Source organism: Myzus persicae, unplaced genomic scaffold (genome assembly GCF_001856785.1).
Source record: "Myzus persicae strain clone G006 unplaced genomic scaffold, MPER_G0061.0, whole genome shotgun sequence".
In the NCBI taxonomy this organism is placed as follows: Eukaryota; Metazoa; Arthropoda; class Insecta; order Hemiptera; family Aphididae; genus Myzus; species Myzus persicae.
Window position 1 is genome coordinate 364,499 of NW_019100802.1, and position 10,830 is coordinate 375,328.

The 10,830-nt window shown below is 27.9% G+C and overlaps 2 protein-coding genes and 1 pseudogene across 3 annotated transcripts; 1 reads left to right on the forward strand and 2 right to left on the reverse strand.

The window, feature by feature from the left end:
- Positions 1-376: 376 nt before the first annotated feature.
- LOC111043106 (mitochondrial import inner membrane translocase subunit Tim9) lies at positions 377-1,182 on the reverse strand. The gene is made up of 3 exons (XM_022327937.1): positions 961-1,182; positions 800-895; positions 377-730 (listed from the first exon to the last, which is right to left on the reverse strand). Exons 1-3 carry the CDS (start codon positions 985-987, stop codon positions 524-526), a joined length of 330 nt encoding a protein of 109 aa, XP_022183629.1. The 5' UTR covers positions 988-1,182; the 3' UTR covers positions 377-523.
- A 97-nt stretch (positions 1,183-1,279) lies between these two features.
- On the forward strand, positions 1,280-4,684 carry LOC111043105 (arfaptin-2). Of its 2 annotated transcripts, none has more exons than XM_022327936.1 (7): positions 1,280-1,370; positions 2,553-2,760; positions 2,822-2,989; positions 3,054-3,163; positions 3,485-3,696; positions 4,152-4,326; positions 4,480-4,684. In XM_022327936.1, exons 2-7 carry the CDS (start codon positions 2,595-2,597, stop codon positions 4,636-4,638), a joined length of 990 nt encoding a protein of 329 aa, XP_022183628.1. In that variant the 5' UTR covers positions 1,280-1,370; positions 2,553-2,594; the 3' UTR covers positions 4,639-4,684. The 2 variants fall into 2 exon arrangements, with proteins under 2 accessions (XP_022183628.1, XP_022183627.1); XM_022327935.1 differs by having other exon boundaries at positions 1,306-1,499.
- A 4,192-nt stretch (positions 4,685-8,876) lies between these two features.
- On the reverse strand, positions 8,877-10,442 carry LOC111043156 (annotated as a pseudogene).
- Positions 10,443-10,830: the final 388 nt, after the last annotated feature.

Genomic DNA, 10,830 nt, shown 5'->3' on the forward strand with positions numbered 1-10,830 from the left:
AATGTACTTTTTTATACTTGTATAAATCTGATCAATAATTAAATCATGTAAAAAAAAAAACTTAATGAAATCATGTACAAGTTAAAAAATGCTAATGGAATATTAGTCAAAGAAAACAATAAAAAAAATGATTTTTGTATATTTTATACTTTATTAGTATCAAGCATTTTAAAAGTTTTATTTATTTTATTAATTTGATCATCAATTATATTATTTTTATTTATTTATAAGTTGGATATAAATTGACTGGAAAACATTGCGACACCTTATAATATTATATGACTATAGTTATATTTGGTTTGTAATTTGTATCTTAAAAACATATACATTTTTTTAATATAACCTGAGATAAGGTTTTATAATACAAATCTATTGATTGAATATTTAGTGAAAGCAGTTAGCAGAAAAGTCTATTTATTTTTTTAAATATTTTTCAATTCAATCAATTATCACAATATTATATTTACAAATACTATATTATTTAATTTTAAACCTACATGGTGTTACATTGTCAATCTAATTGTTATTCTGCCGATTCTTGTTTAACTATTTCTTTATTTTCTGTATCTGAAATTGTTGAGTCTACAACAGCAGCTTCCTGTTCGGCCTGTTTTTGAGAAGACTCTTCAATAAATTTTTGCATTGATTGTTGCTGATGCTCAATAAATGCTTGCATACATTTTTGATCAACAAACTTAGATTTTTGGACACAATTACTTGCGCATAATGCCTAAAAATATTTAAATAATTTTATATTATACAAATTAATCATGGCAACAATTGTCAATTATTCACTAACCTCTTCACCTGTCAACCTGCTTTGTGATAATGTATACACACATTGCGAAAAACAATCATCTGTTATTTTGTTATAGCTTTGTAAAAATTCTTTAATCTGAAAACAAAAATAAGTATTACACAAAATATTTAAAGAATCAGTTAAAACAATTGATTCCGTACATTTTTTAACTGAACTTCTTCGTCCATCTTAAATGCCTGATGTATTTATTATTTTTACTAGTCGATTAATTATTTCCCATTTACTATTTCAAGTCCAAAACATATTATTCTATTTATTAAAGTTACTAATTACCGAAACCAGACTTTACTAAGAAGTATGAACTTTAATAGTTGATACTAAAACTAAAGGGTTGCGCGTTGGAAAATAGAAAATTTAAATGATCACTTATCAAATCTTATTGGATAGTTATCAATTTCATGGTTTTCGTTAATAACATTCAGTTATATGTTATCAAAGTTTTCAATTAAATCAATATCGGTTTGTTCCTAACATCATGACTGTCTATTTGGAAAATCTGGATGGAAAATTGATTATTTTTACATTTCTAGTTTTCCATTTCCATAAATTGGTAAGTAAATTTAATTCTGGATTATAGTTCTAATTATAATTCTGGAGATGAACTATAAATAATCATTAAACAAAAATGCGTAGCTTGATGATAGGTAGTCCTACCTGTAAGATTCACTTAATTTAGCAGGTAATTTTGTTTGTTTATTTTTCTATAATATAGAGTTTACGTGTTTCTTTAATCGTGATATAAACACAGTTTACTCGTGTCTCATTCTCTTAAACACATCTTAAGCTTTGATATTATCAGTTACTACTAAATATTTAAGTTTTGATGTTGTTTACAGTGTGTATTTAAATGAACAATTTTTAAATATTATTTGGATTGAGTATTTCATTATGTAAATTAACGAATAAATAAATTGATTTAATAGATTGATTAAATAAATTAAAATGTTAAATATCATAGAAAATAATTGATTTTCAATATCTTCACAATATATGAAAACTTAAAAGTTTAGTACTATGAAAATTATTTCTTATGTAAAATATAATAACAATAAATTGTTTTCAAAAATCAGTTAAATTTATTATTTAAAGTTTTTGAATCCAATATTTGTTATAAATTAATTAAATTTATGCTGTTATTTTGTTTAGCCAATTAAATTTGTAATGTCAGTCTTCAGATACACATTTTAGTTTTTAATTCATATATTTTATCTATAGAATTGGTGTACCGAAGACATGTACTCTTTTTCCTATATATATTTAATGTACTTTAAGCTAAGTTCAAGTTGTCTAAATGTGCAGTATTTAACCATATTTTAATGTATTTCCCATTTTATATTGTAAACTGTGATTTAGTTGAACATTGAACTGCAATTGAATAGTTGGTAACTAACCCCACATTCCACAGATTTATCATATACACACAACAGAACATATCTTTGGGTAGTATCTGTCATATAATTTTTGTATGTAATAATAATGATACAAAATCATATTATCTAAGTACATACTTAATAATTGACTCATTGTGCAAACTGCAATATACTTTATTGTGTGTATTATATTACAATAATGCATAATATCTGAGTTTAATAGTGTATGGTTATTACTTATCATTATAGTCTATGAATTTATGGCCTAAATTTTCATATTAGACAAAATGTATGTCAATTATAGAGTTTTTTCTATGGTGGTATATGGTTATTACTATTTTTATTATTATTATTGTTTATAGGTAGTTGTGATAAATTATCAATAAAACAATTCAGTAAATAAAATGTCACGAATTACTATCTCTGGTGATCCTACAGTACATGAATATATTAACAGGAATGCTGAAACAGATAATATGCATCCTGCAATATTAAGATCAGAAATTGAAGCAAGACCTCTGAGACCCAGAACATATGTTCCTAATTCGTTGCCTCTTACCAATACTGCTGGTGAGTTCCACAATTTTTTACAATTTAAGATGTATTCGTTAATTTATGATTTTTTTTTAAGCTCCTCGAGGTTATACACCAAGCCCTACCCAAAATGGTGAAATTCCACATCAAAAATTTCCTTCATCTAAAATTGACGTTATTAAAAATTGGAGTGTATCAACATATAAATGTACTAAACAATTAATCAATGAAAAACTCGGAAAATCATCTAAAACAGTTGATATAGGTATTATTGTAAAATATTGGTACTTTAATTTTTAAAGTTAAAATATTTGATTAATTCATTTTAGAATTGGAGACTGAAATTGAGCAATTGAGAGAAACACAAAAAAAATATGGAAATATTTTGAAATTAGCTAAAAGCATGGCGACACAATTTCAATGTTTTATTTTAACCCAAGTAAGAATTAGATGAAAATGTCATCACCTAATATAACCTCCTAACCAATATATTAACAAAACAGAAAACCAAGCTATTAATTTAAAATAATTAATAGGTACTATATCGAAGAAAATATTACTTATACTTATAATGGTGTATTTTATATTAAAATAATTCTACAACTTAAAATTTTAGGGTGAGCTATGTCTTAATTTTGGTACCAAAACTAGTGGGATACACTGAATAAATAAATGATCACTATAGTTACAATTTTAAAATTTTAATTTTTCTGTACTATGGAAATGTTTTGATGTTAAATTTATTTATATTTTTATAAAGCAATCTCTTGGAGAAGCATTTGCTGAATTGGGTCAAAAATCACCAGAACTACAACAAGAGTTTGTGCAGAATTCAGAAACTCAGAAATGTTTATCAAAAAATGGAGAAAGTCTTTTGAATGCACTCAATTTTTTTGTTTCATCAGTCAACACTTTGTGTAATAAAACTATTGAAGATACATTAATTACCATAAAACAGTATGAATGTGCAAGGTAAATAAAAATTGTACTGATTTTTTATCTCTCTGCTTGGTGCATGAATATTTTATCATCCTGCCAGCAGTATGTTTCTATACAATTGATATATTGTTTATAATACCCATCAAAATATAATTATTTGATGGTTCCTGGGACAATTGTATATTACTATAGAGTTTAAGTACCTACTATAGATATTTATATAATATAATATAAGGTTTTGATTCGATTAATTAATTTTATTAAATAATTGTCTATAAAACTTAGTAATAGTATGTCCCTAAAACCTTAAAAATATCCTATTAGTTTTGAATTATATTATACAATGTATGCGATGGGTGAATTATACGCTGGACTATAACTGGTGGTTACATGATACAATTCATACACTAAGAAATAACCATCCAGTACCATAAAAATTGTAGCTTATAATTTTTGATTGAAGTTCAAAATATTAATTGTTTTTTTAGAATTGAATATGATGCTTATCGTTCAGATCTTGAAATGTTAGCACAAATGCCAAGAACAGATTCTAATACAGTTCGTGTTGGAGATGCACAGCAAAACTATCAACAGCACAAAGAAGAATTTGAAAAATTACGTTCAGATGTGATTGTGAAGTTGAAGTTTCTTGATGAAAATAGAGTAAGCATATTAGCTAAAATAATACTAGTTAGTATTAAATATTAACAATGGTTCCATATTATAATATAAATCATAATTATGAAGACGAAGTGCACATTTTCTTTTTTCTGTTTTTTAAAAATTAATATATTTTATATCAATTTTTTGTTTTAGGTGAAAGTGATGCATAAACAACTTTTGATGTTTCATAACGCAACATTGGCATATTTTTCAAATAATCATCAAGCACTTGAAACCACCTTAAAGCAATTCAATGTAAAACCTAAATCACCTACTGCCCCTTCAGTAGCTGCATCGTGGTTAGAAAAATAATTTAACCTTAAAGGTGGTTCACAAATTTCTTTGTGTTACTTTAAAATTATAAATTCAACTTAAATTTATTTATTTTACACTGTGATGATCTAATTTATTAATACTTTTTATTTTATTGTTTTTGCTTGACATAAGTAAATTTAAACTATGTGTACCTATTATTATCTGAATCGAGTATAGTTATTACTTTTTTTGTATTCACTGTTTTGTTTTGTTTGCTTAGCATTTTGGCTAATTTATTTTTAGCTTTAAAATATATGATTTATTAAACATCATTAAATTATCATTTCCAGTCTTTGTTGACTGCAAGTTATTTATAGATTTTATTTTTATACTTACACATTTATTTATACATATGACACTCATCGTGAAACAGTACAATCAAGTATTTAAATTTTACTACATTAATAGATTCATAAAATAAAATGAAATATAACTAATTTAATACACTAAAAGATTGATAGGATAAGATAATTCTTCATTTGTTATCTTAATAGAATCGTACTTTGAGTTCCTCACTCATGCATTATGTTTTTGATATACATACGTTACTAATACATATTAAATATTTCCTTTTTATTTATTAGGTAAGTTTTAAAGTGGACACGGGGCAGAAAAATACTTTTTAGACTGTTCAAGACAAATGTCTCGAATGTCTTAATGTGCAGATAGAATTAAGATAGTTTTCTATAATAATATGCTAAAAGCTAGGAGTACCTCAAGTTTAAGTTAGGTCCAAACAATGGTTAAGAGTGGTGATTAAAGCAAAGGTTTAAACTGTCCAATAATAAGCCATACAAATTAGCTAAAACAAATACATTTTTGAAAAATGTGAAAAAAATGTAAATATTTTTTGTACCTACTAAATGTTTTGTAATGAAATATAAATTATATTATTGTTTTACATTTTAAAATAAGATGAACTGTCGATTATTAAATATTAATTGGCAAGTATACGAGTTTGAAAAAATTCTCGACTAGAGTTCGATTATTTGATTTGATTTGATTAAATTTTTTTGTATTCCTAAATTCGACTACTCGACTTACAAATATCGAGTATCTACTCTACGGTTTTATTGAAAAATAGGTAAATGAAAAAACTATAAACACCTCGAAAACTCAATATTTCACATCAGCGGTCAAGCCCAATATGATATTAGGATAAATATCATAGTTAGATCTGTGCGTTTTTCATATTTGCTCGGAAAAGACATAGAACAATGTGAATAATTTATGAATAATAAATACCATGGGACGTTTACTACAGTTTCACAGGATTGTCGTAATTATAGAGCCAAATGAAATATGTAATAGGCGCTGCGTGGTCACCACCTGACCATTTCCGGTTTGTTGGCAACAACTGTAACAATATAGTATAATTAAGTTGCGAAAGAATTTTTTTATCATAAAGATTCTGGTTGTAAAATGACCATGCGTATCTTGAATGCAAAGCGGATTAAACCATTTTTATAAGGATGACAGAACCTTAGACATATGATCGACGAAAAGTCGCATTGGGTAGAGAGATGAGTATAGATCAGTAGATGTCATAGAGAGAGATCTTAATCCTAAATAATAAGCTTTCCATAATACAATTTAATATAATTAGTCTAGCAAGCTTAGCCGCTTAGGTTCTTATGGAGGATGGCGAAGCTTGTAAATATATGTGAATTCCTCAGCAAATTACATAAGTAGGTACCGACTTTAAAGAATAATTATTACTGTTATTATTCTCGGATCAAATAATATTCAAATATAGCCAATATAGGATGAAAATGAATTGATAATCAACAGGTAATCTTTTTACAGAATACGTGTTAAGTATTACTACCTATAAGGTGATTCATTAAAATATTAATTTTTTAGAAAAGCATTAACTCGAGAGTTTACAGAGGTGCGTTTTAAATTCAATAAAAAATAATAATTTTTGAGACGTCGTGGAAATTGCTCGAAATTTGTACAGCTGCAGCCTGCAGGTAGAATTTAGAACGCTTTTGTGTCTACAAAATTATGAAAAAAAAAATGTTATTCGAAAGCGTCGAAAACCGCTGAAAATATGAATGGTATACTAAGTGTAACAGAATGACCTGAAAAATAAATTAACTTTTGTTATCCTAATCAATATTTAAACATTTTCTTTTGTTATAAACCTCTATCAATTATATAGTCGCTTGTGATACAAACACTGTATACGATTTAAACCCTTTAAATAGCGAACATCTCCAAATATCAGATACAATTTCGGCGACTAGGAATGTCCGGTAGTTAGATGTTTTACTGTATAATTATCATTATTATTTACTATTTATTTACTGAATGTTTAACTACCTACATTAGTTTAAAACTGATGTAACGATGTTCAGTGGCGCAACTAGAAAAAAATTTCGGGAGGGGTTACATTAGTACTATATAATATATAGATAAGATAAAATCCTTCATGTTTTCAGTATGTTGTTTTAAACTAAGCCTCGGAGAAATTTTTTTCTTTTGGGGGGAGGGGGGGGTCGCAACCCCTCAATCCCCTTCCCCCCTAGTTGCGCCACTGACGAGTGACGATATTCAAATCACACCATTCTTACACTTTATAATACTATAAACTATAATAATATGTAGTATATAAAATTTATATTAAACTGTGCTGGCTAGTACCTAGGTATACCTAAATAAACATGTGTAATGTATTAATATCACTAATAATGTGCTGGCTTTAAATATTATTATTATTATAATAGTAAGCGGGTCAAAAAATTGTTTATTGTTGACGACGATTGCACCTATGTCTAAGTATTTAATCGAATAGAATTAATTAATTTATATTGTAATATTATGACTGTGAATCGTTTTAATCATTGTATTCAATACGATTTTTACTTTTTTAAGTTTGGTTTTTATGTAGTGTTTTAAGTAAAGTACCTAAAGGTTAAAGTAATGTTTTAATTAATTGTGTTTTTTTCCTCGACTTAAAATAGTTGCCGACACAGAACTTCAGAGCTTTAAGTTGTACACGTGAAGTGATATTCTGTCAATCAATTAAGATGTGGCTGCAGGTCGTAGTTATATTTATTATATAATATATGCTAAAGTTATAGTTTTAGTTAGATTCTGTTTTACATGTGTTAATATTACTATTATTGTACCTAGTAGAAATTAGTTATAGAATGATAGGTGCACATTAAGATGGATCAATAAGCCAGATTTATTTAAAAACATCTTTTATTTAAATAATTTACCGGCGGAAAGCCCACGGGCTCGTTATATGTTTAATATCTATTCGTTTTCTTTTCAAAATCCAAATCCTAAAACCACCTATGGTTATCGTAGTAAATATTAGAACTTTTCGGTGTTCCTTATACTTGAAAAACAGTGAATTTTGCTATTCTTTTTATTGTCGAGTTCGGCTTAAAATTGACAATAACAATAGTGCTAATATAGTAATATACCTACCTAATATACAAAAACAGAAACATAATAAAAAAGGAAAAAAACACTATTTATAATTATGTAAAAAATAAATGAATAAATAAAGCAACAAATTCCGTAAATCTATTAAATAAAAATAACATTTAATATGGTTTTGTCCTAAATGTTGTATTTTTAATGTTGTAATTTGTTAATTTTACTAAAAATGTTTATAAAATGTTGGATTAAAAAATCTTCTATTCGAAATAATATATATTTACAGATACAATTGATATTATTTTAAAATGTCTTTAATCTTTGGATTGTATCATTTATAATTTGAGTAGGTGTTAACTTTTAAACATTCGATCTATTTTGCTGTAATGAATAATGATTACCTAAAAAAATAAAATAATATATAAAATATAAAAGATAAAAGTTATATAAAATGACTGAGCACAATAGCACATTTTTGTTTAAAAAAAAATGTGTTTTTACTTTTTACACGTTTAATTGAATAAAAATAGATGGTGTATGTAGCAATATTTTTTTTTAAAGTTAAAACTTAAAATAGTATATATTTTTTATTAAAATATTATTAAATGTACCTACCTATCAAGAATTTTATGATTTTATACAGATATATGATATCTATATATGAAAAAATTTAAAGTAGGTATTCATTAATATCATAATTATTCATACTGTATTACACTTTAACTATTTGTTTTAGGCACTTATACTATACACATTATACATATTATACATATTACATATCAATATATTATCATAGATTGATAATTAATTATTATTAAATTATTATTAAAATTCAATTTAAATTATAAAACAAGGTCTATACGCCTCGATTTTTTTTACATTATATCAATGACCTCTTCACAAGTCACTTCCACGTCTCTGTATAAGTTTAATAGCATCAATCCATTTAATCGCTCCTCACCAGTCTTGTTGCGCAGATATGTTTTCAATCTTCGAAGACAAGAAAAAGACCGTTCGCTTGTTGCCACAGAAACGGGCCGAGTTGCACCAATCTGCAAAAATGTGTGTATTATTGATGGATATAATGCAGAATTACAATTGTCGAGAGTCTCAATAAATATTTTCGGCCTTTTATCTTTTGACATATTTAAACAATGTCTGGAACAACAATGAATTTTATGTTTTAATATAGATCACAAACAATATTTTTATGTATAAGAAATTACATATTTTGTTACCTGTACCACATGGTCATCTCAGCTATAAAATCATCAGTAGATCCCTTGATGTCATTTGGCCATTCTTTTGCAAAAGTATTTACCGTTTCACTGATTTCTTTTGTATTCAGCTCAGAGCACTTAGTCGGAAGAATATTTTGAATTTTTGACAGTAGTTCCCGGTGTTCCAAAAATCTTATTTTTAGCTGCATTAATAAGTGGTCCAAAAAAGGAAGAAAAATGGACCGACGGAATAATATTCCTCTGGACCGCCTTCGTAATTGTCTCGGTTCTTCTGTATTCCAACATTCTGTGGAGATGCTAAATTAATATCCATTTTGTCGGCCATTTCTTTTGCTGCTGCATACAAGCTTTTAAATTTCAACTCCGAATCACGACGCATCTCATTGATTTGTTGTACCTGCGTTAACCTCCCCTGCGTTCGCCCCTATCTTCAGTCAAACTATATGTGTGCGGAGATCGCTACGTAACAGGTAAGACGAAGCTGAATATTATTACCACCAGACATCAGTTCGGCCACTTTAGCCACCATCGAGGGCAAAAATAATGAAAGAACCTGAAATTCTGAATTCTGATCTCGTCAACAATCCACCGTTGTTTAGACTCTAAAAGACTAAAACCCATCCAACGACGTATCAGACCGACTTCCACTGAGCAGTATCCGGCCGCTGTCCACTAGGTGTGAGACAATCGTGTACACCATTGTATACCGGGAACATAACTATGGTGAACCAGGTTGTACGTTGGCTGGTGCACCACTAGGTAACCATGCGGGCGCCAAGGTACACCGTGTTAAACAGAGGTTACCAGGATACACTACACGGTTGCACTGTTGTGGTATGTATACCTCGGTAGCACGACTATACCGCCCCTCTGTAATAGTTACTCGGTACCGTCGCCGTTTGGTGATAATTCGGTTGGTATAATCCGTCTGATGCGTGGTCGTATGAGTCAATATAGATTCCTGACACGTGTGGATGCTTAGACGTCAGAATTATAGTTCCTGTCGCAATGGTGGCCAAAGTCGTCCGGTCCCGTCTTAGGTCCACCCACCGAAAATATGAGATTTTCATTTCAAACCAATGATTATACTAACTACATATTTAGCGAAGTAACAAACGAAATCACCTATAGGTATGTAATAATGTGTGAGTACACTACGTCTTACTACCTTGGTACTTACCTTATTTAATATGACCATTGTTTTGTAAATGTGTGTAAAAAATCTCGAGTCATATCACGGCATAGGTACGGCTGTACATGGAAGTATACGTACTTTACAAATATATTATTTTAATGGTTTAAATAAAATCAATGCATTTTATTTTTTTTAAATAACGCATAATTATAATAAAGTAATAGTTAGTTACCTATGTATGTACTGGCGACTGGCGTACCCAGGACTTTTCTATTTGGGGGGGGGGGGGGCTAAACAAAGTTAAATCAGAATTTGATATCCATTACCTTTATACTTGGTCGTTATTACTATATTCCGTAACCGTAATAACCTTCTATAAAGAATATTGGTAATATGCAAAATGTTTTTTCAAAACTGTTT

Excerpts from the sequence above, each read along its gene's own strand:
- LOC111043106 (XM_022327937.1), bottom strand. The coding sequence starts at position 987 with ATGGACGAAGAAGTTCAGTTAAAAAAT. Across the intron at positions 896-960 it reads AAGAAGTTCAGTTAAAAAAT|ATTAAAGAATTTTTACAAAG; the intron begins GTACGGAATCAA and ends TTTTGTTTTCAG. Across the intron at positions 731-799 it reads GCAGGTTGACAGGTGAAGAG|GCATTATGCGCAAGTAATTG; the intron begins GTTAGTGAATAA and ends AAATATTTTTAG.
- LOC111043105 (XM_022327936.1), top strand. The coding sequence starts at position 2,595 with ATGTCACGAATTACTATCTCTGGTGATCCTACAGTACATGAATATATT. Across the intron at positions 2,990-3,053 it reads ATCTAAAACAGTTGATATAG|AATTGGAGACTGAAATTGAG; the intron begins GTATTATTGTAA and ends AATTCATTTTAG. Across the intron at positions 4,327-4,479 it reads AGTTTCTTGATGAAAATAGA|GTGAAAGTGATGCATAAACA; the intron begins GTAAGCATATTA and ends TTTTTGTTTTAG.